Source organism: Rhineura floridana, chromosome 7, assembly GCF_030035675.1.
Source record: "Rhineura floridana isolate rRhiFlo1 chromosome 7, rRhiFlo1.hap2, whole genome shotgun sequence".
Classification (NCBI taxonomy): Eukaryota; Metazoa; Chordata; class Lepidosauria; order Squamata; family Rhineuridae; genus Rhineura; species Rhineura floridana.
The window spans coordinates 139,393,001-139,419,810 of NC_084486.1; the positions used below are offsets into that span (position 1 = coordinate 139,393,001).

Consider the following 26,810-nt stretch of genomic DNA (forward strand, 5'->3'; position numbering starts at 1 on the left):
ATTTGTTTTCTTGAGTTCTAGATTTTTTTATGCACCTCTGAATATATGGATCGTTGGCCTTTATGTATAGCTTTATTCTACCCATGTAGATAACAAAAGTCACAAGCAGTTTTACATAGCTTTATCTGCAATATGGGTGCTCCTTTGATCTGCAATATGGATAGGAAAATAGGAAGCTGGCTTATACTGAGTCAGTTCTTTGCTCCATAAAGCTAAGTATTATCTATCCTGACTGGCAGCAGCTCTCCAGGATTTCAGGCAGGGGATATTCCCAGCCATACCTGGAGATACCAGGGACTGAACTTGGGACCTTCAGCATGCAAGGCAGATGCACAAAGCCACAAACGGGAAATTGTTACTTTACATCACCTACTCTCATTTTAAGCTAGTGATTTTAACTATAATAGGAACAACAAAAATATGCCCAAGCCCTTGAGCATCCCTGAAGTTGCCCTCTAGATTGCAATTATCAGGCTTCAAGTCATAAGCCCAGTCCATGCAATTTCCATCCTTCTCAAAATGTTACTTAACGTGAGGTAGGTGCTCCTCAAAGAGGCCCATACAAATCTCCTGTTTGTCCCCCTCCTTTTTTGTGGGGGGAAGAATCATCTCTATCTCAGGCCTTTCTTTATGAAGAAATGCAGCCCCTACGTCACATGTAACATTATGGCAGCCTTTGCTAACCAGCTGTCCTCCAGATGTTTAGGACTACAACTCCTATCAATCCCAGCCAGCCCAGGAGATGTGGGAGAAAAGGGGTGCATTGCTCTCCCACCACAAGGATAGGTGACCTGTGAATTGGGCCAATGAAATATAGGAGAGGCCAGATTTATTCCACTGATATTTCTTAATGAATCTCAACTCACATATGTTGGGGACTTGACTTCAAATTCAAAATATATTTCAAACCTATTAAACACTCCCAAATATTTGAGAATCTCTTATTTTGAGAATGGTGTTTGTTTTGCTTCCTTGTAAAATAAGAAGGAAAAGAAAGATGAGAAAGATTTCTATGTGGCCAACGCATTTTGAGCATAGAGATACCAACAGAGGACAGTCCTCAATTTGATTTTGCAGATAAAGGACCCTAGGAAGGAACAGCAAAGGTTTTGAACTTCCCCATCAACAGTTAGCACCTGGACAGCAGGCATGCAGGGCTTCCCATTTTGGTGAGATGTGTTACATTTCTATTCAAATTACAGTAATTATTTGAATATTTGCACATATATTAACATATGCAAATTTTATGCAAATGTGCGCTCTCTCAGTAACGCATTTCCCTTCTTCGACAATGCATAAGTGGTCTTCCTGCTTGGGCAAAAAACACTGCGTCAGAGGAAGCACTCTTCCTATGAGGGCCAAAATGGGACTTTGCAGAAGCACTGGGCTCCCCCCTCCATAAAATATAGTTCAGCACCCTCGTTTCATGATACCACTATATTTATTCTACCACCATCCTGCTCCACATTATTGGCTGCCAGCTAAATGTGGAGGTCACGAGGTAAGTTGAACTACGCATTATGGAGGGGAAGATGAAACAGAGCTGCCATTTTTCGTGGCATCCCCTTATTTCTGATCAGTGCCATCTGATTCTTGCACAGAGTGGTGCCTCCTCAGCCCCAGGTTCAGTCTTTGGCATCTCCACATTTAAAAGGATCCTCTAGCAAATGACGAGAAAGACCCTCTTCCTGCAAGCCTGGAGAGCAGCTACCAGTCAGAATAGACAATATGGAGCTAAATGGACAAATATCCTCCTGAGCTAAATTGCGGCTTTTCCTCCTTTCCTCTTCCATGGATTTCCTTGACCTTTGGAGCACTTTATTATATTCTTGTCATTTTATTCTTATAATTTATGTCCTATCCTCTTATTTCAATATGCAATCAGCGCAGTTCATAAGGGCTGAACATCAAATAAAATGAATAATCAAGCAAAGCCCAGCAGCAAAACAGAGATTATTTTAAAGCAGCAATCATTTTTAAAAAGCATTAATAGTCAATACTGAATATCTCACTGAAATAAAATTGTTTTCAAAGTTCATCTAAAAGTGGGCAGCCATGAGGCCAGGCAGCCATTCTGTCTTGGGAGACCATTTCCCAATCTGGGTGCCATCACTGAAAAGTCTCTCTTCCTTTTTGGTGGGACACAGAGAAGAGCTTCAGATCTAGAGTGAAGGCTCCTAAGCACATAAGAAGAACCTGCTGGATCAAGTCAATGGCCCCTCCAGTCCAGCATCCAGTTCTCACCGTGGACAACCAGTTACCCATGGGAAGTCTGCAAGCAGGTCCTGACTGCAAGAGCACTCTCCCCTCCTGCAGTTCCCAGCAACGGGTATTCGGAAGCGTACTGCCTCTAACTATGGATGCAGAGCGTAGCCATCACGGTTATGCTAGGATGGTGGCTATGAGAGCATAGCCATCATAGCCATCATCCTAGCAGGTTCATATGGAGACAGGGGGTTCCTAAGATGCTCTGATCCCCAACCACTGGGAGTTGTAGTTCAAAAAAGAAACTTTTCCAAGCTCTAAACCAGCACTTGAATTGAGTCCAGAAATCTAATGGCAACCAGTGAAGTAATGGCAACTAAACCAGTGTAATATGAGCCAATCTGTTGGCACTAGAGAAAACCCTAGTAGCTATATTTTGGACCATTTGAATTTTACATACTGTCTTCAAGGGTAGCCCTATATAAAGAACATTTTAGTAATGCAGCCAGGAAACTACTACAACATGAATAACGGGCCAGTTTTGAGGACTGCTACTTCAATCACAGCACACATTTTACTGGATACTTCCAAAGATTCCTTTAGTGTGAATGATTTAGGCATTGTAACCAAAGGTCCCTTTCAGCTTCTGCAAAACTGCTCCTCTAAAATGTTCCAGGCACAAAGCCCTTTGAGAAAAAACGCAACAATGGAAATCTGTTGTGTATTTTGGATGCCGGTGGGTTTTTTCCCTGCCAGGTCCAAGTAAATTGTTTTGAGAACTTCAGCTATGGAAACCTTAAAGCCCAGCTCTCCTGTGAGACGGGCCCTGGAGGTGGACCTGTCAGTCCTTTTAGAGGGTTTGTTGATTAAGTGTGAACTCCACATAAGAATGTATTGTTTTCAACCTCAGAAATATTTACCAAAAAATCAGGGATCATGATCTACTGGACAAAAGGAAAACAGTCACCGCTCTCAAAGCAGGAGAGGACCGGGCCATACTCCTTGGAGTGACGATGATGGTGTGTTCCATTATGATGTACTTCCTCCTGGGAATCACGCTGCTGAGGTCATACATGCAAAGGTAAATTCTTTCCCTCGCCACCCAATAAAACTATTCTAAATACACTTGAAAACAAATGTAAAGGGAGGGGAACGCACTGGGCCTTTGGTCCTAGAAAAATAGGAGTATACAAGAAATGCTTGTTTGTCTTCTTATTCAATTTGGTTTCATTATTAAGAGCTCCATTCATTTCATTATTTATTTGGTAAATTCAGATTTGTTTCACTCACATTCATTTTCAAAAAATGTTTCTTTGCCCTTTTTCTGGTGACAACAGGGGGCGCCTCCTGGCAGCCAAATTTTTATTTTTCTAGATACAACAGTCTGGAGGCAGGAGGGAATTAGCAGCTGCCACATAACAAGGATGTCTTGTGTGTCTTCCGCCCCCCCAAAAAAATCCTGGTGGCTGCCACGTTTTTCCTAGAATGCCCTGGAAACATGCAGCATCCAAGACATTTTGGGGAAATAAAATGGCAGCTGCCAAAATCAGATACTGCTTCAGAAAAATGTAAGTCCCCGTCCTGAATGTTAGTGATTTACACACACAAATACTTTATTGGGGGAAGACTGGAATTATTATTATTATTATTATTATTTCAGTTTCTTACCCACCCTTCAACACAAGGTCCCAGGATAGATCCATAGAAGTGAGAGTAAGCTATTAAGCTCTGCCTGAATTATAACACAACTGAGTATTTCTTAAAACTGGGGTAACCAATGTAGTGACCTCCAAATGTTGCTGGGCCCCAACTCCCATCAGCCCCAACCAGGCTGACCAATGGCCAGGGTTGCAGTCCAACTTCCTGTCAATGGCACTATGTTGGCTACCCTCTGCCTTAAAACCAAGGAGCAAGAAATGTTTACACAGGAACAAGGCTGAGTGGTGTACAAGGGAATAAGGGGTGTTCTAAGAGGTGACACGGGTTTAAGAAGCTGTATAAGCAAAGTGTGGTGTGTGAGGGCGTATTTAGGTCCCAGGTTGGGAGGAGAAAGCAATTCCATCCCCTCCCCCCAAAAAGTGGTTTCTATATCTTTGACATATTTTGAGTATGACAGTTCAGAGTGTGACAAAGAGACAAAATGTTGGTAAGTGGCAGAGAAAGCTGGGAGGGATTTTGTTGGCACAAATTGTACCTGAGTCTGGCTCCAGCCCATATTCTAGACCTCTGACAACAACATTGGCATGTGGTGAATCTGGAGTGAATGAACATATGAAACACAGTCATAGAAGCTTTTTGAGTTTTGTTGGTGGTGAAGCAGCCACTCCAGCACTGCATGCGTCATCTCCATAACAGTCCTTCAGAGTGCTTAAGCCAGGTCAAGGGATTGTTCTGTAAGGTAACATTATATTGTTGGTTGATTGATTACATTTATATATGTCTTCCTGCCAAGGCACCCAAGGCAGTTTAGAATTTAAAAATATTAAAACAAAAAAAATATGTAAAATGTAACGGGGCAAGGGAAAGAGACAGTCTGACTGATACAGGCCCCGATGTTGTCTTTGCCAGCCTCCTGTGCTCTCTCCTTCTCTTCCACGGGGCAGATTGTGTCCACTGACCATCTATGAGCTTTTAATATTTGCTGTGTTATAGCGTTGGAAGGGTTGCTACTGGATATTGAAACCTACCAAGCAAACAATGCATTTTATTTATTGATACTGTTGTGCAACTAATCTAGAAGAAAAATGGCTGCCATTCTGGGTCCACTACTCTTGCCGTGTTACAATGCGGTCCCCCTCTGCTACGCTAAGCATCACTTTAGTTCCTACCTAGACCAGGCCTGGATGATTTAGGACCCATCTGCTTCTTCACAATATACAGATAGTTTAAAATAAAAAAAGTGGCACAGGACACTCCTCACAATAATGGAGAAGCGGGCAGGGCTTGCTACAGAAATAGTAAGTTCCTAGCGGGGGTGGTGGTTTAGTGTTCAGAGTCTAGCCTCATATATTTGATCTCCTTCATTTGTCACTGTTTAGCCTTGGAATAATCAGTACAGCAGAGAAATGAAAAGGGTTTGCAGCCTTTCCCTCACAGTATGGGGCTTTGACTTATTCTTATCAGCTAATCTATGGCCCACTGAAGTCCATAAAAGTACTGCGCATCTGTCACTACAAAGCACAGCCCTGGCCTAATTCAGAAGGGAGCAGCAGTCATAATCAGCGGCCTAGAGAAACCATAAGCTTTCAAATGGGGGAGGATGGAAGTTTAATTTGTAAAAGGGATCAAGCTATTTTACAGCACTTTGAGGGGCTATTTTTCCTTCTGGTGTAGGGCTAATACCTTCCTCCTCACAAGTGGGAATCCTGCTGATCTCTGTAATAATTTTGCTAGAAGTGAGACACTCGCAATATCCCAGCAATAATTTTGCTAGGCGTGAGATCTCTCATGATTCTTGCAGCTCCTTCTGCTTAATTTTCCCAACATTTCTGGGGCTTTCTTTCTCAGTGAAAGGGCCTGTGGCAGATTCATTCTCTGTGCTCTGGAGCAGTCTTCACACTGAGGCTGGAGGGGTGGAAGGCAGAGAGACCAATAGTAGGTGGAGCCATAGCCAAGGACAGGCAGAGCCAACTAATTTCACCCCCACACTCCTCCCTGTTGGGTTCTATAGTGGGCACACTAAGGAGGATGAAACTGACAGCCAGGGGCACCCTGGACTGGATGTAAGTAAGAAGGCAGACAGGTGGGTGCTGTTTGAGGGCAGAGTGAGGTTGGTGGGGCAGTGCCCCATTTGCCTTAACAGACAAGCCTCCACTGGAGGCTGAGTAGAACAAGGATGAAGTCAAAATCAGATTTGGGGAAGCAGCATCCTTTCCTGAGCTGACCATCCCATACTGAGTCAATCTAGGCGCATGCCCTCCTTTAGGAATGAATGACAAATTCAACCACATGGGGCTATGGTGGCCGCTTACGCATTGCCAAAAAAGAGGAGCAAAGAGGACCGAGTTTTGTGTAAAAATTTGTACATGCTGGTTTTACATATGTAGATGCACATTTTAAAATAATGGCTATAATGTAACTAGACATACAGTCCAGCTCACCATAGTGAGGAAGACTGTGACCAGGTGACCTACGTACCTCCTCTGTCTGCTTTCCGGGTTCTAACTGTTGATGGGCAATGTTAAAGGCTCTGCTGCTTTCCCTTCTTCAGGAGTAGGCCTCTTATGTCCAGTTGCTGGGAATTGCAAGCGGAGAGACTGCTCTTGCACTCAGGTCCTGCTTGTGGGCTTCCCATAGGCATTTGGTCAGCCATGGTGAGAAGAGGATGCTGGACCAGATGGGCCACTGGCCTGACTGAGCAGACCTCTTCTTATGCTCTTGAGTTCTTAGGATTCTTTATCTTTAAAATGGGCTTGGACCAGAGAGCTCTTAAAACAGAGGACTCTTTCAAATAGAGGACTGCCCTCTGATAACTCTTCAAATACAGACCTGTCCTAAAACACATGGCCATCCTATTGATATACCATGAATTTCTTTCACCCCTTTTTAAAGCTCCCTCCCCCCCAAAATATTGCAACATTCTACCTCACTGGAACGTTGTCAGGCCCAATTACTTTGCAGATTGTATGATGCTTTGATATTCACGGATGTGGTATGGAGCATCACATGGGTTAACAACATCACCTGTGATTGCAAAGGAGTAATTTGACCTTAACTGTAATTGGCAGGGATGTGTAATTAAGGCTGCCTGAGAAATGAGCGGTTTTAATAATAATAATAATAATAATAATAATAATAATTTAATTTGTGGGTTGCCTATCTGGCCAATGGCCACTTTTGAAATGTAAATACCACTGGCTTCCTAGTCAGGTTTCTCTCCAAAGGTTTAACTCTTTCTGAGGCAAGGGATAATGCATCCAATGGCTCCTATGGATCATTGCAGAAATAATTAAGGAAATATTGCTCAAATTATGAGACAGAAAGGATGGAGGGGGGAAATCCCACTCCTTGACCTTCAGCCCTGGGCATCGTTGTTAGTAGCCTAGGCCTGCAATTCTGACTTCATAAACATGAGCAGAAGAATACTTGAATCAGCATTAGAAGGAATGCTTTTAAAAAGCCAAACTGCCCTGAGAAAAGTGAGGTAGAAATTAGGTCGATAGATAGGTGGATAGATAGGTACTTGGTCTACACCATACATTTAAAGCACATCCAACGCACATTTAAAGCACATGAGTTTCCTCAAAGAATTCTGAGAACTGTGGTTTGGTTTTCCCCTCACAGAGCTACAAATTCCAAGCATCCTTAACAAACTACAGCTCCCATGATTCCTTGGGGGAAGTCATGTGCTTTAAATGTGCATTGGATGTGCTTTAAATGTATGGTGTGGACCTGCCCTATTAATTCATGGATACTTTGGGAGTCAGGGCCGACCCTATCATTAGGCAGAGTGAGGTGTCTGCCTCAGGTGGCAGATGCTGGAGGGCAGCAGTAGCAGCAGCACCACTGTTATTCTCCTGAGCACCCCCCACCCAGATGTTCCCCTCTGTTGGAGGACAGAACTATGTGTGCCACACAGAGTGCCTTGCTGCCCTGAGGTTAGGGAGGGTATAGAATATTTGCAAAATCAAATTTGGTATCAAATTCTGGGATAATAGTCTTATCATCGAACAGGCTCCCATTCTGTGTGCCTTCACGCCTATTAGTGACACCATAATTTTTTTTTAATCTGCAGTGAGAATTACATAATTGTTTATGTAATTATTTTTGTCATCTGCTGCTGCTGTATACATTATATCAAATATACAGCAGCATAAGGAATAACAGAAAGTTATGTAATTTTTCAGGAAAAAATTATGACAAAAAAGGGAGAACGGAATTGCGATAGCTAGCAGAACACAATGTATAGCGAATAGGAACTGGCAGCCCATTTGACGAATTGAAAAATGGAACGGAATCAGATAGCGAACTCCATCCCTACCTGAAGTGCAGTGGAGGTCACTGTCCCATTGCCAGTATTGAAGTAAGATACAATTACCGGTCCAGCTGGCTTCCATACATGGAATTGAGGTTCTTCAACACAAGCAGCAAAATGCCTTGGGCCATCCCCGTTAGGAATGCACAGCAGTTGTGGAGCACAGAGGATCCAGGTCCGAAGCCTCTGAGGGCTTTAAAGATTAGAACCAGCATTTCGAATTGGGCCCAGAAACAGACCAAGAACCTGCGTGGCTGGTACCCAAACTGTTTTAGCAGTGGTTTTAATGCCTGCTTCTTCCTGATCCTGTTGAAAGGTGCACTCAGGTGTGGGGGAAGGCATGCCTTGCTTCAGGATCATGAAGGGTTTTGCACTGAACCCACAGCTAAAACTGAGAATTTCCATCCATTTTAGCAGGGCTTTCAGTGCAAACCCCTCCATGATCCTGGAGCATGGTGCGCTCTCACAGCTCATCAGCTGTTGGGGGGAGAACGCACTTTGCTCTAGCAAAGGAACAGTCAGGAGCACACTTGTTCGTTTGAAGCCACACGGGTGCTGCTTCACACCTGCCATACATGGTTCTCCTCCCAAACATACATTTTATCTTCACAACACCCCTGTGAGGTACATTAGACTAAGAGACAGTCCAGGGTCACCCAGCGAGCTTCATAGGTGAGTGGGGATTTGAACTCTGGTCTCCCAGGTCCTAGTCTAGCACTCTAACCACTTTGATACACTAGATCTATGATGTCATGTGTGGAGCAGGGGGGTAAGATTTGCCAGGAACATCCTGGCATGCCAAATGGGGACCCCTGCCAGGCCTAAGTTGGCCCCAGGCTGAAGATTCCCCACCTCTCGTGTAGACAGTACTGAGCTAGTTGGGCCAAAAGACTGACTCAGTATAAGCAGTAGTGTAGTGGCAAATCCAGAAGTGCAGTCATGACAGACATGCCATGCCCCCTCAAGGCCACGCCCCACATTCGCTTGCTCTCTGGCATCTTCTCCACGCTCTCCAGTCCTTCCTGCATGTACCCTTCTACCACAGCGACATATGTCAATAGGAGCCAATCAGCATGCAAGGGAAGTATGTTAGCTATTGAGAAGAGTCATCTCAGTGGCTCACTCACCTCCTTTTACTCTGATTGACTTTGATCAGTTGGAAAGGACAAGGAAGCATGTTAGAAGGTTCTTCTGCGTGGCTAACACACTCCCCTTTCATGCTGATTGGCTGGTAGGATCCTGGAGACAAAAGGACCCTACTGGGACCCTGCTCCCAAAAAGGTAAGGGGTCTAAGACCCCCTGAGACCCCAGACGACTACACCCCTGAGTATAAGGCAGCTTCTTACGTTACATTGATTTTGGACCTCTCTGCTAAAAATTCCAGCCTTTTTAGTCCTTTTCTCGGGGTGCTTTTTAAAAAATTCTCTTTCTCTCTTTCATCACCAGTGTTTGGACAGAAGAGACACAGTGCACGCTCCTCAATGCCTCCATCACAGAAACCTTTAACTGCTCATTCAGCTGCGGTCCAGACTGCTGGAAAATCTCTCAGTACCCCTGCTTGCAGGTGTATGTCAATGTATCATCTTCGGGGCAGAAGTGCTTACTTTACCACACAGAGGAGACAATAAAAATTAATTCTGAGGTAAGAAAAAATCCAATTGCAAATCCACTGTCAGTGCAAATGGACTATTTGTTGTGGTGGGAGGGCAGCGTTGGACGGTGCTCTGAACCTCCGGAGAGGGCTCTTCAGATCTGATACCCTGTCACGTAGAATTACCTTTTCTTATGCACATTGGTTTGATTTTCTGAAGGGAGGCTTCTAGCCCTCATGCGTCTGAAAATGCATTGGAAGATGCAGAAAATGGTTGGAAAGGGACTTTAGTGGCCACAAGGATTGGATATCTATCTCTTGCATAGTAAGCTGCTCCTTCCCTATGACCTCCACTAGCACCCCTGTGATTCCTGAATCATTCCTTACCTTCTGGTACCACAACACATTTCCTTGCTAAAATAAATAAATAAAACCTCAGATTCTGAAATGCTCCAGTAACAGATTCAAGAAAAAACAGGCAATTTGTGTAATTTTCCTAAAAGCCTGCACATTTACGTGTATCTCTTTTGTTGAATCTTGAGTTTTCTTTGGGCAAAGCTTAGATTTTCTTGATGCAGACTTTAATTTCCATTGTTTTGGTTTTACCTGCCTCAGAGAATATAAACGTGGTTCACCCATTTTTCCATCTTGTTGGAAGTGGAAAAGGTGGACTTTTTGCAGAGATTGTCTCCTTGTGATGAGAAGGCACTGAAGACTTGTGGCATCTTTACAATAACTCTTTATTTACAAATGTACAAGCAAGTGCGTGTAAGAAGCAAGGAGACTCCTACAACAGGCAGCGCTACTGCTAATACTGCAACAGATTCGAGGATCAACAGAAATCCTGAATCTTCTCTTGCCCTTAAGTCTGCTTTCCAAATCGCTAACTCCATTAAAATCCTAGTTCACGGATTCTCTCTAGGATTATTCGTGTATAAACTGTATGTATGGGAGGAATGGGACTGTGCCCACATATCCAGTTCCCAACCCCCAAATGTCCTCCTTATGCTTGTAAGCTCTTCTTTGCTGTGTTCCACTCAAGGCACAGATGAAGGGCTTGTGGACATTGGGGGGTGGGTAGAGAAATTGCCTGCTGCAATTTTTTATTTATTCTTAGGTCTATACTGTCTTGCCCTGGAGATTCAAGCCAGGCAACCCAATCCAAAAATATACATATAAAATATCCAGTTTGCAATTTAAATATATATATATATAGCGAAAATCAGAAACCAAATCCTGTAACTACTTATCTCCACTTTGTTGAACATTCCTATTGCAAAGCCAAAGAAAATCCAGCAGGGCTGAACTAATTCAAATATGTTTAGGAAGCTGCTTTATATTGAGTCAGATCACTGGTCCACTTAGCTCAGCATTATCTGTGGGCTTCCAAATGTTGCTGGATTACAATGAGCATCATCCCCGGCCTTTGGCTATGCTGGCTTAGGCTGGAGTCCAACAACATCTGGAGTGCCACAGGTTCCCCATCCAGTGGTGGCTGGTGGCTCCATGTCAGTGGGGCAGTGGAATCCGCTCCGGGTTTTAGTCTGAGCTTTCGGCACCTTGGACAGCTCCTTGAAAGCTTGGGCTAAAAACTGGAGCTGATTCCATGGACAGGGACCAACAGCTGCCACTGCCCCCATCTCTGGTCTGTTCTGACTGACAGCAGCTCTCCAGGTTTCCAACTGGAGTCTTTCACAGTCATATCAGGAGTGAGCCTAGGACCTCTGACATACAGAGCATGAGCTCTACCACCAAGCTACAGCCCTGTTGCATTTCATACTGAAAATATGAAATGAAATGGAAATGGACTGCCTTCAAGTCGATCCCGACTTATGGCTACCCTATGCATAGGGTTTTCATGGTAAGCGGTGTTCAGAGGGGGTTTACCATTGCCTCCCTCTGAGGCTAGTCCTCCCCAGCTGGCTAGGGCCTGCTCAGCTTACCACAAATGCACAAGCCAGCCCCTTCCTTGTCCGCAACTGCCAGCTGGGGGGCAACTGGGCTCCTTGGGACTATCAGCTTGCCCACGGCTGCACAGGTGGCAGGGCACGCAACTCCTGAGCCACTCACTGTGGGGGTGGTCTTTAGCTGGCCCTTGACACCCAGGAGACACGAGCGGGGATTTGAACTCACAGACTCTGGACTTCCAGCCAGGCTCTCCTCCCCACTGTGGTATACCAGCTGAAAATATAACAAATGATAAAGTGCAGTGAGAGTCAGTGAGAGAGAGAGAGAGAGAGAGAGAATAATGCTGTCTGCTGGACTGCAAGTGCATCTGTGCCAATGCAACATTACTGTGCGCATCACGGCTATATTCTATAATGTGCAGCTCTTTCTCCAGATGGCTGTTTGTCTATCTTTGTGTAAAGGGGCACAGGAGGTCCCTCGACTCTGCATGGATGATGTTCAGGCAAATGTATCTATTCATTATCTATACTCAGTCTCTCAGAGATACAGCAGTCCTTTTTACATAGGAATTTAATTGCCCGAGATAGGGTGAAATCAGATATTAGAGCCCAGTGATTGCCGGCAGATGTGTAATTGCAAGCGGCAGCATAACAACCGTGTGTGCGTTAACTGCCTCTTTTGAGATGTTCCGCTGGCACAGCAGGAGGTCTACCCCTCTGCCAGCACAGATGAAGGCATTGTGAGGCAAAGGGCCTTTCTAAGCAATTGTCTTGACCCATTTTGCAATAGCTATTCAGCCATCCTAGCAGCTTCAACATCTAGAGCCAGTGAAGCTAACTGGGTAATGTTGGGCCAGTCACTGCCTCTCAGCCTACTTCACAGGATTGTTGTGAGGATAAAATGAGTGAGTGGGGGGAGAACTAAGAATGCTTGGACTCCCCAGACGAAGGATGGGATAACAAATGTAATAAATAAATGACCAAATGTAATAAATAAACATTTGCAGCACATTTTCCCCAGTGCTCAATATTTTGGCATTGGATAAAATGTGACTATTCCCCATGGAGGGAATTCATAGGAGGGAACGCACCCTGGGGCCCATGTTCTGCCAGGAAAGAGCCAAGTATGAGACAGTTCTCTCCAGCGGCAGTTCAACCCACAAGGAGCTGGAGGGTGAAGCCCTGTACTTGGGCAGAGTAGTAAGATGGCAGAGGCTTAAAGGTGTGGATGGTGTGTAGCTCAAGACGCAGCAAATTGGGGACTAGGAACGGACAAATCTGTCCATGTTGGTTTCCCTCGGTCTCACATTTTTCCAGTCTTAAGTTCAGATCTCCCCATTTCCACATCAGTTTGCAGTATTATTTTTTCAGTCCACATGTAACTTGGCACACATTCTTCCAACAAGCCTTTGAAGTTCTTGGTGCAAAATAGATTTTAGGAAGTGTAAGGGCTACTTTTAAAGCATCAGTATTTTACACACACACATCTGGGAGCAATTTTTAGTAGAAAAGCAGCCACTCATGGAACTGTTAAACAACAATTATGTCATCCCTTCTCTGAAACGTATGGCCTCCCAATACAAGGCTACTTTAGGGCTTTTTAATGTTACTCATGGCTGCAATGCAATGTCTGCTTTGGCCCTTAGCTACTATGGTACATTAGCTCTTGAAATCTCAAACAGTTTTAGCCTGTTTCTATTCACACTTAAATCCTCCCAGTTGCTGCTTCCTCTCGATCTAGTGCAGGTAAAGTTAATGCTTACTTGACTCAAGGCTGTTTTACAGGTTATGATTGCCTTTCTAGGGTTTCTTCTGGTTTTTTTCTTCACTCTGACATACCATTGTGCAAACTGAATCCCCAATCAGTTTTATGAATGCAGTGTTCCCTTGATGGTAATTCTTGACTTTATGACTTAGAATGGAGTTAAAGTAGTCTGCCCGAATATTCCAGCAAATCTGGGCAGAGCTGTTCCATACCTATCTCACAGGTGAGACAAGCTCCATATACCCAGAAAGTAGCAGCAACCAGTGTAGAACCATATTGTCATCGACTGCAAATGCTTCTGGGCTCGGCTAGTCAGTCTCCAGGTGTGGAGCCTAGATTGGCCTTGGACAGCTCCCGCTCACCAGCCCCGCTCTGCTGCATGCTCCTTAGGAACATAGAAAGGTGCCTTATACTGATTCAGACTCTTGTCTATAGAGCTTAGTACTGCCTACACTGACTTGAAGCGGCTCTCCATGTTTCAGGCAGGAGTCTCTCCCAGCCTTATCTGGAGATGCCGGGAATTGGACCTGGGACCTTCTGCATGCAAGGCAGATGCTCTCCCACTCAGCTATAATAATAATGATAATAAAATTTTATTTGTTAGTCGCCTATCTGTCCAAATTAACGGACACTCTAGGCGACTTACAGCAGCATGATAAAATACAATACACAATTCAAACACATTCATCAATTAAACTAACATCAAAAACATCAATTAATACAACAGAAACTAATCCACCTCGAAGTTCCTGTAGGCCTGCCTGAATAGCCAGGTCTTTAAAGCTCGGCGAAAACTCATCAGGGAGGAGGCATGTCGGAGATCGTAGGGGAGAGAATTCCAGAGGGTGGGGGCCACAACCGAGAACGCCCTCTCCCTGGTCCGCACCAGCCGAGCTGTTTTGACCAGTGGGACCGAGAGGAGGTCCTGCGTGGCTGATCTTGTAAGGCAGCCTAATTGGTGATACTGGAGGCAGTCCTTCAGATAAACCGGGCCGAAACCGTATAGGGTTTTAAAGGTCAGTACCAACACCTTGAATTGGGCCTGGTAAACCACTGGTAGCCAGTGAAGATCTATCAACACCGGGGTGATATGTTCCTGGCGACGGCTACGCTTAATCAAGCGTGCTGCCGCATTCTGTACCAGCTGGAGTTTCCGGACCGTTTTCAAGGGTAACCCCACATAGAGCGCATTACAATAGTCTAAGCGAGAGGAGACCAGGGCATGTATCACTCGTGGGAGCAGTTGCAAAGGAAGGTAGGGTCGCAGCCTCTGTATCAGATGTAATTGATACCAAGCTGCCCGGCTCACTGCCGAGACCTGAGCCTCCATGGACAGCTGGGAGTCAAAAATGACCCCTAGGCTGCGGACCTGGTCCTTCAGGGGTAATCTCACCCTGTTAAACACCAAGTCGATGTCTCCCAACCTTCTCTTATCACCCACGAGTAACACCTCGGTCTTGTCGGGGTTTAGGTTCAGCCTGTTCTCGCCCATCCATCCACTGACGGACTCCAGGCACTTGGACATGGTCTTCACAGCCAACTCTGGTGAGGACTTAAATGACAGATAGAGCTGGGTGTCATCCGCATATTGGTGACACTGCAGCCCAAAACTCCTGATGATGGCTCCCAGCGGCTTCACATAGATGTTAAATAGCATGGGGGAGAGGATAGAACCCTGTGGCACTCCGCAATTAAGAGGCCAAGGGTCTGAAACCTCATCCCCCAATGCTACCCGTTGGTACCTGCCTGAGAGATAGGAATGGAACCACTGTAAAACAGTGCCCCCTATTCCCAATCCCTCTAGGCGATTTAACAAGATACCGTGGTCAACGGTATCAAAAGCCGCTGAGAGATCCAGGAGGACGAGGAAGGTATATTCTCCCCTATCCAACGCCCTCCTCATATCATCTACCAGGGCGACCAATGCTGTTTCAGTTCCATGTCCAGTCCTGAAGCCCGATTGGAATGGATCTAAATAATCTGCTTCATCCAAGTGTGTCTGTAGTTGTTTAGCCACCACTCGCTCTATCACCTTGCCCAAGAATGGTAAGTTAGAGACTGGGCGAAAGTTATTCAACTCTTGGGGATCCAAGGAGGGCTTTTTCAAGATGGGCTTTATCACTGCCTCCTTGAGGGCTGATGGCATTGCACCCTCTTCCAAGGATGCATTTACCACAGCCTTGATCCCTTCGCCCAGTCTCTCCTTGCAGCTCACAATGAGCCATGAGGGGCAAGGATCGAGCAGACAAGTGGTTGGCTTCACAGTAGAGAACACCTTGTCCACTTCCTCAGCGAGAAGAGGCTGAAACCGATCCCACCAGACCGGAATGCAACTGGCCGACTCTGGTCCACTTCTTGTACCCACGGCATGCGGAATCGTGCACTTCAGGCGCTCGATTTTATCAGCAAAGTGCTTAGCAAATATGTCACAGGAGGCTTTAGAATGTTCCATGGGTTCCTGCGCAACTGGACCGACCAGGCTTTGGACAACTTGGAACAACCTCCTGGGACAACACTCTGCTGACGCAATAGAGGCAGCAAAGAAATCCCTCTTCGCTGCCTTTGTTGCCACCTGGTAGGCCGCTATTGCTACTCTAACCAGTGTCCGATCGTCTTCAGTGCGAGATTTCCGCCACCGGCGCTCTAGTCGTCTCACCTCCTGTCTCAGACCCCGCAACCGAGGTGTGTACCAGGGTGCTGTCTGAGTTCTATTCAGGGGGAGAGGACGTTTCGGAGCCACGCGGTCTACCGCCCTGGTGATCTCCCTATTCCACTCCACCACCAGGGTTTCAACCGAGTGTCCTTCCGTCAGCTCCAAATCTCCCAGCGCATTCAGGAATCCCTTAGATTCCATCAGGCGTCTGGGGCGGACCATCTTAATGGGTCCTCGACCCCTGCGGAGGGTGCGTGGCATTGAGAGGTCTATATTTACCAGATAGTGATCTGACCATGACACGGGGTTAGAAGAAACAGCCCCCATTTTCAGAGCACTCCCTTCCCCTCCCGAGACAAACACAAGGTCAAGAGCATGACCGGCTACATGGGTGGGTCCTGTATTACTACGGTGCAGTTCCCAAGAAGTCATGGTTTCAATGAAATCCCGAGGGGCTCCCATGAGAGCGGTCTCAGCATGCACGTTGAAGTCCCCCAAAACTAATAGGTTGGGGGAAAGCAATCTCACAGCCGAGACCACCTCGAGCTACAACCCTTCTCCTAGCCTTCACTAATCGTGATCTTGGTATAATCATGAGTCTCAGATTGCATCCTTTTAATTGCTAAACCAATAATGGTAAAATAGAACATGAGTACCAAACAGTTATTCTAGCTCCCTACTAACTTACACGGCACTTTCAGGTCTCAGAATGGACATGAGAGATAAAGTAGCAATGATGTGCATTATGTTCATTCATTGCTTTATTTAAAGCATAATTGCTGATTCCCACTCTTTACCTTCCTCCAGAAACCTTTTGTTATCAAATGAAAATGGCCAGAATGGTGATGTTTATTTAGACGCACCGCCAAACAATGGACAAACTCCATCCATCATCAGATTTCTATGAATTATGCATAAAGTTGAGCTGAAAGTTCTTTTACAAGAACTTTCAGCTGAATTTTGGGGACTGAGGGAGTGGATGAGGGTGAAAGGTTTCCAGAAGGCAGGCCCTCTTCTCTGGGTTAGCTAACACCACTGTGTATTTCAAGGTTCTGGTAGTGGCGACACTCTGAGGACTCCTAATGGTTGCCATTTTTTTTCTCCCAAGATTCGCCCTAAGCCATATCTGGGAAACATGTGGCCCTCCAACTCCCATCAGCCACAGTCAGCATAGCCAATGACCAGGGATGATGGGAGCTGTAGTCCAGCAATGCAGGTTCTCCACTGCTGCCATAAGGTGAAGGCTCTCACTCTGATCATCACACAGCATCATTCTGAAACCAATCAGAACAAGAGAGATGCTTCCTGACCTCATTTTATGCAGAAACCTAGGAGAAATAAATGGTTTCCACTATGCTCTGAGAGGTCATCACACCAGCAGTGAGGCCCCAGTACTCATGGCTATCCTGGTGGTTTGTTTGGGATCCACTGCAATGCTGCTCCTTTCCATGCTGCCATGGAATGTAAGAGGCCCTGAGCCACATGGGACTATCCCATGCTGTGCCTCCTCTTAGCACCAACAATAACCCATTTCCTCAAGAGTTAACACTGATGATGAGATGAGTTGAAGCAGGGCCAGTGGGTTCACTAGGGCTACTGGGACACAGCCCTCCCAAGGAGAATGTCAAGCTTTTTTTAAATCCTCACCACCACCAAAAAAAACCTCAAAGCCACACACTCTTTCCTGTCCCACAGACATTTTCTACTTCTGTGGACCTACAAAGACTTGTGGGGCCATTCCTGTCATTCTCCTGATTTCTGGCCAATCAGGTCTGCACCACTCAGCCAATCCTAATTTTCTGTATTAGGGCTGAACATTCCGGTTCCTCCTCCTTCCTGTTGTTATGAGGCCAATTCCAGCCTCAGCATCTGGCTAGTAGGACTCTCTTGAAGTGCCATCTGAGCATGCTCAGAGTTGTTTCCTTGGCCACATCCACGCAGCTTTAACTAGGCTCCAGGACTGTGTTTGTCCTCCCTGATCAGCCTTCCCTGTCTGTCTTGAACATTCCAGCATTCAACTCCATTAGATGTCCACAAGTTCTAGCATTATGAGAGAGGGAGAGAAGCATTTCTTTGTCCAGGGTCAGGGACTTAGAATGTGTCCCCTCGGGTACCAATTGTCACTTTCCTCCCACCTTAAAGCCATATTAGAGCCGGTGATGTTAGTGACACTGCTGGGGAGACAGTGAGTGATTCACATTCCAGAAGGTCAACACAAAACCTGTGCATCCTTTTTGGCTCATTGATCACACTGTCCTCGTGCACCCACACACTGAAGCCTCCAGCTGACTTTTGCCTCTTGCCATCACAGATAAAAGAGAATGCACTTTGCTTTTCAGCAGCAAATGGGCTGTAAGAAGGGTTCTGTGTGTCCTTTTCTTCCATCCTTATGTATATTTCTCTGAGTATGAAGACCCACACTCAGATTCTTGTCAAGACTATAATTCTAGCTGTTGCAACGACCACATTTTGCTCTACTGTTGATTGATAAGGGCTCAGCGAGATGAAAAAATATTGAATTTGTTTTCCTTGCCAATAATCAAGCCAGCTTGTTGGAATATTTACTGCGCAAGTCACAAGTGACTCTGAAGCAGGAAGTGTGAGTCATGCTTCCTGTTTCCACACTTCTTTTGTAATATCTGAAATAGAAGCTTGTAAATCTTCCCTAGGGGAAGAGACATGTGCCTCCGTTCACATCATCCCAAGAGTTTTGCTGAAGCTAAGCAGATGTGGATCTGGTAAAAAATGTGGACCAAGCAGCAGCCTCCCAGCACTAACCAGCCCCTGCTTTTCAGTGTTTTGCAGTATGCACAATTGCAGTGCACCTTCCCACACTGCATTGGCCTGGTTAGCACAACACAGTAAACCAAATTATGGCTTACTGGAACCATGCCAACATGCAGGCTCCTCCGCAAACCACACATTCATGCTGTCCTGGTAAGCCGTAGTTTGGCTTAATGTATCATGCAAACAAGGCCTTTGCGGACCTTATAACATCTCCCCTCCCTGCTAACATCCTGCCATACAGCAGCAACGGCATCTAAAGCCTGGGCAAAGGACATTTTCCATCATTCCTCCCCCCCTTTAGAAATCTCTTACCCAGAGCTTGGAAGATTACTTTTAAAAAGTAATAAATTACAGTTACAGTTACATGCCCCCCCAAAAGTAGTAATTACCATTACAGTTACAATTGCTCTGAAAGTAACTGATTACTTTACTTTTACTCAAAAGTAATTGCTACAATTACATTTTAGCTACTTTTTTAAAAATTGCCTACAAGGTAGCCTTGGCTGCTGCACATCTAAGTAGCCTAAAAACAACATTAAAAATAAGCACACACGCATGCGCGCACGCGCACACACACACACACACACACACACACACACACACAGAGGATAGTAGAATATTTTTTTATCCAGAAGATTAACAGAATGGCATAACAGAAACTCACATCCCCTCACCCCATCCCCAGCAATGATGATACCCCAACACATATTTTTTGTATATATATATTGCCTCCAGCTCTTTTCTCCTTCCACTCATGTCAATTTTCAAACAATTGTTTTCTCCACTCCGTCTCACTTTCCACCTCCTCCCTCGTCACCTCCTAAGCACCCATAGAACATGAAGGAATAACACCGCTGCACAGAAGCCCAATTTGAAGCACATGATTTTTATTCACAAATCAGAGGAGCAGAAGATTTCCCCTGCTCCCCCCCCCCAAGTAATGCACAAAAGTAATGCTGGAAACATTACAATTACTCCTCAAAAGTAATGAAGTTACTGCTCGTTCTATTATCAGCAAAATGTAATGAAGTTACCCACTTGTTACTCAAAAAAGTAATAAATTACAATTCGTTACTTGTAACTAGTTACTTCCAAGCTCTGCTCTTACCTATCCTTCACCACAAAGTCCCAGGGTGGGCTACAGTCGTAGAATCATACAATATTAAAATCCCATACAATAAATTTTAAAGAAACCAAAAGCTGTACATCAGATAATAGAGGCAGCCTCTGGAAAAAAAAAACATGTATTAGAGATTAGACATTGGTTGGATAGGCACGTGTTTGGCATCACTTTTGCAAACACCTGTGAACATTTTGTTCAGCCAGAAATGCATACTATCTTTCTTTTCTCTTTTGTCTTCTCCCTCCCACAACAGTGTTCCTATATACCCAAGTGTGGCAAGAACTTTGAAGAGTCTCTGTCCCTTGTGAATGTCGTCATGGAAAACTTCAAGAAGTACCAGCACTTCTCCTGTTTTTATGACCCTGAAGGCGTTCAAAAGAATGTGTTGCTAACAAAACTTTACAGTTCCAACGTGCTGTTCCACTCCCTCTTTTGGCCAACGTGCATGATGATAGGAGGGCTTGCTATCGTTGCCATGGTCAAGTTGACCCAGTACCTGTCCCTTCTCTGTGAGAGGATCCAAAGGATCAACAGATAGAAGCAGCAACTCGCTTCCGGGATTGACTGACAGCTGAAATACTGTTTTTTTTCATTCTTCACCAAAGAACCTTAAGTTTGTAATGTGTACACCTGTTCTTAGTTCCTTATATTTTTATGAAGTAGAGCAATAATGAAAAAAGGCTGTTCTATATGCAAACGTGATGCTATTATTATGCAGATGATGAGAGAAGGAATCACCGTTTGCGTTGGCCGTCTACATGATCTTGATTTATGCTGCAACTTTAGTACTTCTTTCTCTTTTTTTTTTCTTTTGTTCCTCCTTTTTTTCTACAGCCAAAATAGGGCTCAGTGTGACCCATTTGCCAAGCCTTGTCGTCAATGAATGCATCAACATCTCAGTGCAAATCCATTCTGGAGGGATGTATTACATTGCTATGTGTGTTCACATGAACCATTTAAGTTCCACTTAAGCCGGGGGGGGGGGAGATAGAAGGGGTGAGGAATGGAAGGAAATTTGGAGATAAATAAGTGCATTGATTTGCCTGGCTGAAGTGGAACTAAGATGGAGGCCTTGATCCAGAGATCTCTTGCAGGTGTGGGATCCCCGGCTGCCTCCTCCACCAAGGTCAAAGGGCAAACACACGTGCAAGACATGAGGGTGGACATTGCTGCACATCCAGGCCCCGATCCAGAGAACATTAATCAAACTTAAGGCCCATTGAAATCTATAGGACCTTTTAGCCATGGTTGACTTTATTGGGATGTAAGCGCAACTTACTTTTTTTTTTATCGCAGGGTGGGAGGTTCTCAAAATTCTGGATCAAGGCAATAGTCTTTATGTTGGCCTCATGCTCAGGGTTAAGCTTTCCCTTCGGATGTTTTAGACATTTGTTTGCAATATCTTTGACGCATGGATCATTATCTACCAAAGCTACAGCCAAAAACAAAACAAAAGCAAACAAAACACAAATCCCAACACTCGATGAAATCTGTCCACTTCTTTTCATTTTCTACTCCGACCTGAGCCCTGTTGGCGGAGATGGGACCAGAAAACACTTTCTGTATTTTCCTGTGTGTTTATCTTGCATTTGCTACCATATCACTGTAAAGAAGAACTAAAACAAAATACAACCCACAGTCAGCTATTTTTTCATTTTTTACTTCCAACTATTTTAGATTTTTTTACTGGATATTTAAAAAAAAAAGAATATTAGACAAGACAAAAAACATATATTATAACTAGTGGTGTATTGTAATACGAATATGTTATATTTTATTATTTCTTTTATTAACTGGAAAGTGAAAAGTGCCCTTCTTGTATTTTGTTAATGTCCAAACCTGGATATCTTCGTCACTAAGAAGAGCAATGTCGGGGTGGGGAGAGTCTCAGAGGCCATTAAGGGTAGCATTTCAACTCTGATAAACTTAGGACACACCTGCAGCATAAAATGTGAAACACTCTTCTTCCACTTTAACAGTTGTGGAGAATCCTGGGAACTGTAGTTTGTCAAGGGTGCTGAGGAGTATAGCTCTGTGACTTCAGCACCCTTAACTAACAACAGTTCCTGGAATTCTTTGGGGGAGTTAAAGTGGTACAAGTGTGCTTTAATTGTATGGTGTGGATATGACCTTTCTTGATACTTAGCTTGCAAAATCCTTCCATTTGTGAGTAAAGAGAATGGGTAGAATATAATAATGTCATTCCTATAGAGGGTTTGTTTGTAATCAGTGTAGAAAAACCTTTTTTCCCAAGAGCATACTGGGGAAAACAATTAAATCCCATGAGTCTGTACATAGACTGAAATGCAGTAAACCAGAAGAACCAGGAACATGCATATACATCTTGGTCACTTCCAGACGAGATTATACAACAATGGCTGTTTATTGAGCATTTATTCCGATTTGTTTGCACAAAGGTTAAACAATGTTGTGTCAAGCACTTGTTGTCCCACACTTTCCAGTGCATTTTGCGGTCACTTGCCTTATCGCAACAAGCTGCAGTCTTTTAGGGAAGTGGGCTTCTTGCACAAGACCTCCAAATCAACTTTCATTGCATAACCTGGATTTGCCAGTATGCAACTGAGTCCAGTTCAAAAAAAGTGACAGTCTGGAAGCATGTTCTGTGTGTATGTGTGCATGTGTGCTATGAGGCCTGCATTGCCACAAGAGAACACTAGGTGACTCCCTAGAGAGACACATTGCTGGAAGTGGTTGGTGGTGGGTTTTGTTTTTCTGAGCCCCACTTTGGTGCAGGCACTTGTTGCTGCTGAGGAACAGCAGAGGGCAAAGAAAAGATGGAAAACTTGATGGTACAGAGAGGCAGAGAAGAGCCACACAACAGGCAAAAGATCCAAACAACCATAAGAAGGAAAGAGGGGTAGGTAGAGTGGTCCTGAGTAAAATGTGAATAGATGGTATCCCATCAGATACCAGGGAGGAGGCAGGAGTGCTGGAAAGCGCTGGAAGTGAAAGGGAAGAAAAGGGAATATTGTTGAAGCCCAATATGCCATAGATCTGGAGAGACATAGTTTGCAAACCATTATTCCACCCATTCTCTGCAGAATTACAAATAGTATTTGCAGCTTTCTTGAATTATAACTACAAAGACAATCTTGCCAGTTTCAGATACTGAAATGCCCAAAATGCAGAATGTGGGATATTCACTGATCACCCTCTAGGATTGTCACAGAAAGTTTTTTTAAGGAATTATTTGTAGGTGTATTGAAAGCAAAGGTTACCTTTTTCTTTCTTTGCCAAAAGGAGAAAGCACTTTTGATCTGTTCAGCTCACCCGCTATCCAAGTACGTCTCCCTCCCCCCCCCCATAATGTAACGTTGAAAAAAACTTGATGGTGTTACAAGATTCCATGAACTGTGCAAGTGTCGTCTGAGCTGTACAATTGAAGTCTACGACAGTGAAATTAATCTTTGATCTTGTAATCCATAATGCAGCTTTTTTTCTCAGGCAAATAAATTCCTGGGGCGTGTAATCAGGACTTCAAAACTGTGTGATTTGGTACAAAGATTATTCAATTAAACCTTTGAGATTTCAATATGCTTGGCAATCAGAAATGGCTTCCTTCCTTTCTTTTTTCAAAAACCCATTTGGTACAATCCATGTTCTCAGTAAATCCCAGTAAAATTTAGTCTATGATTAGTCTCTTTTTCTCTCATTCGTATCTCAGTAAATTCAACCCAAAACATTCTGTGTAATTGAGATTGCAATCCTATGTACTCTGTATGTAAGACTCATTGAACACGGTGGATTAACATGCATAGGAATGTACGGTTAGGGATTCCTTTCGTTGCTTTCCAACTTATGGTAGATATCCTGAATGTATACACCTGTATTTCCTGACCCATATTCCAGGGTGCCTTAAGAAATCCTTGTCCTTAAGCACTGCAAGAAGCTGCCTCCTAGCTCAGTATTGTCTGCACCAGCCTTCCCCAACCTGGAGCACTCCAGGTGGCCTACAAGTCCCATCAGCCCCAGCCAGCATGGCCAATGGTCAGGGATTATGGGGATTGTAGTTGAAAGGCAGTAGGTTGAGGAAGGCTGGTCTGCACTGATTGGCAGTGGCTCTCCAGGGTTTCATACAGGAGTCTTGCACTGGAAATGCCAGTGATTGAACCTGGGACCTTCTGCATGCAAAACAGGCTCTCTGCCACTGAGCTATGAGCCCTCCCAATATTCATGTGCTTCGAGAAAACTAAAATTAACTAAATAATGAACAGTCCCTTTGCGTATCTGGCTGTACCCCTACCAATCAACTACAACTAAGAGTGGAGGGCACGGTTGACTCTGTCAAAGCTCTGCATAGACCAGGCGTGGGGAGTCTTTGGCCTTCCAGACGTTGCTGAACTACAGTTCCTATCATCCCTGGTCATTCGCCATACTTTTTGGAGCTGATGGGCATTGTAGTTCAGCAACACTTGGAGGGACAAAGGTTTCCCACGCCTGGCATAAGGAATGAGAGGATTGGGCAGCCAATCGTTCCTGATACGGAGATGAAGCAGAAGGTTCCTGCCTTCGGGGAAAACTGCTTGTTGCATCTCACTATGAGTCACAGCCCTGAGCATGCCTCCTTCTAAGCAGGAGAAATTTGCTTCCACAAAATGCAGTGACAGCTACCAGCTTCCGTGGCTTTAAAAGGGGATAAGACCAGGGTTGAGGAATCTTTGGGCATCCAGATGTTGCTGAATTTCCCATCAGCCCCAGCAAGCATGGCCAAGAGCAAGGGATGATGGGAGCTATAGTTCAGCGACATCAGGGAAGCCAAAGGTGCCTACACCTCGATTAGCCAATTAACTCACGGAAGATAAATCTGCCAGTGTTTGTTAGTCAGGGTAACTGTATGGACCTTCTATGTTCAGAGGCAGTATGAGAAGCTTTGGAGTAGCCTTGGGAAAGATGGCTCTCCCAGTGGGTCCACCGCCTCCTTCCCACCATTGTTGCTTCCCCTGCTCATGGGCCCACTCCATGTGACTGCCAAGAGGGAGCAAGCAGGGGGAGCAGAAGATGCTCACTTACGTAGAGCTGCTTATGGAGCAGACAATGAAAGCAAGAAGGAAGAGCACACTGGACCTCCAGCTGGGGTGTGTGCCTCAGCAGGATGAGTGATGGCATCATACAGTCCTTCTACAGCAGGAAAGTGTTTTGGGGGAGCAGCAATTTAGAGAAGAGCAGTGGCAGGTGGAGGATGGGTAAAACACCCCTCCACCCTGCCTCTTCTCCAGATCACATTGCCCCCTCCTGAAGTTGCCTTTTTTAAAAAAGAAGGATCAGCCTAGGTTGTTAAATGTATTTGCATGTGACATTTAGTTCAGTCCTCTGATACCAGTTTTTTCCAAAAAAATAAGCGCCAGCCTCACAAGCTGTCATGGCCCCTTCGGAGGACTCATCAGACGAGGATGACTCGGGAGTAATAGCAGCAGACCCAGAAGGAGAAACGGAGGAAACTCCTGTGAACCCAGCTCCTTCTCCCGCTCAGCTGCAGAGCACCTCAGATACAGCTGAAGCCCTTCAGCCAGATGCAGACAGTGAACAGGATACTCCCCCCTCACCTGCAGAACGTAGACAACAGAAGGTCAGGCAGAAGAGGGGCAGGCCTGTCCACTTAAGGCCAAAACGCTGATGGCTCACACCTGCTGACAAACCGGCTCCTTAAAAGACAAACCTTGGCTTCAGCTTGTTGCTGACTACAATCTCAGGTGTGGTTTGTGTGTTTCCAGATTCCCTGAACCTTATCTCGGACTGACCCCTTAGCAATTGAACCCGGACCTCTACTGACCTCGCTTCTGGACTTCTGGCTTGGCACGTAAGCTTGGAAAGGGCCTTGCCCTTATCACGCTTCATCCTTGTTAGCCTGGCAGATTTACGACCAAGCTGCCAGCTAAGGACTTTCCCGCCCTGGTAAATAACCAAGAATTTCCAGCCCCGCCTGCACTGCTGTCTCAGTGCAGAGCTGACACAAGCCTTTCTTGGCAAGCAAGGTGCTGCCATCCATTTGGCTGTTTCATTTGCCCTTTCCTGGACCTTCTAGAACAGGGGCAGGGGACCTCAGGGGGTCACTCCAGGCCTCTTCATCTTGTCCTTGGATATGCCCCAGGCAACACCCCTCACTGGCCCTCCTTTGCACCCCAAGTGTTTTTGCCTGGCTGGAATGTGTCTTGAACTCTAATAGTGCCCCTTGCTTGTCTGGACACAGAGAGGGCTGTGTGTAGAAACTAGACTAATACCTTGGACAGCTCCTTGAAAGCTCAGTCTAAAACCTGGAGTGGATTCCACTGCCCCACTGACATGGAGCCTAAAGAGAGTTGCTCTTCAGGTCGCAACAGAGCCACCAGCCCCCACTGAACTAGCCTTCCGTGCAAATGCAAAATTCACATTACTTGCTCTGCCCAGTTTTGCCTCTAGCCCCACTCAATACTGGCATGTGGCCCTCGAAAGGTTGCCCAGAAAGGCATGTGGCCCTTGGGCTGAAAAATCTTCCCTACCCCAGGTCTAGAAAGATCTTGTGAATCACAATTAGGAGGCACGTTAAAGCAATCACACTGCCAGGTCTCCACCTAAGAGAAGCCAGAGTGTGGGAAATAAAGCCAAACATAGTGATATGAATCAACCTCCATTCACTTTCACTAACAGGAGTCAGCCCAGGGCCGGTTCTAAAGACCAGCCAGGTGGGGCACTGGCCCAAGGGCCCCTGGAGCTACAGAGGGCCCTCTGCTCTCCTTCTGCAATCCGCGGAAGCAGGACAGGAGCCGCGGATCGTGGGATAAGAGCTTCCGAACTGCCCGCCATCCC

At 45.3% G+C, this 26,810-nt stretch overlaps 1 protein-coding gene across 3 annotated transcripts in view; it reads left to right on the forward strand.

Annotated features, from left to right (window-relative positions):
* KCNMB2 (potassium calcium-activated channel subfamily M regulatory beta subunit 2) overlaps nucleotides 1-21,289 on the forward strand; it is a 33,826-nt gene extending 12,537 nt beyond the window's left edge. For 2 of the 3 annotated variants that reach the window (XM_061634509.1, XM_061634510.1), the window contains 3 exons: nucleotides 3,116-3,286; nucleotides 9,627-9,822; nucleotides 20,260-21,289. In XM_061634509.1, the coding sequence (XP_061490493.1) occupies nucleotides 3,116-3,286; nucleotides 9,627-9,822; nucleotides 20,260-20,544 (652 nt within the window). In that variant the 3' untranslated portion in view covers nucleotides 20,545-21,289. The remainder of the gene's footprint in view (nucleotides 1-3,115; nucleotides 3,287-9,626; nucleotides 9,823-20,259) is intronic. The other variant, XM_061634508.1, reaches the window with a different exon arrangement.
* The last annotated feature ends 5,521 nt before the right edge of the window (nucleotides 21,290-26,810 follow it).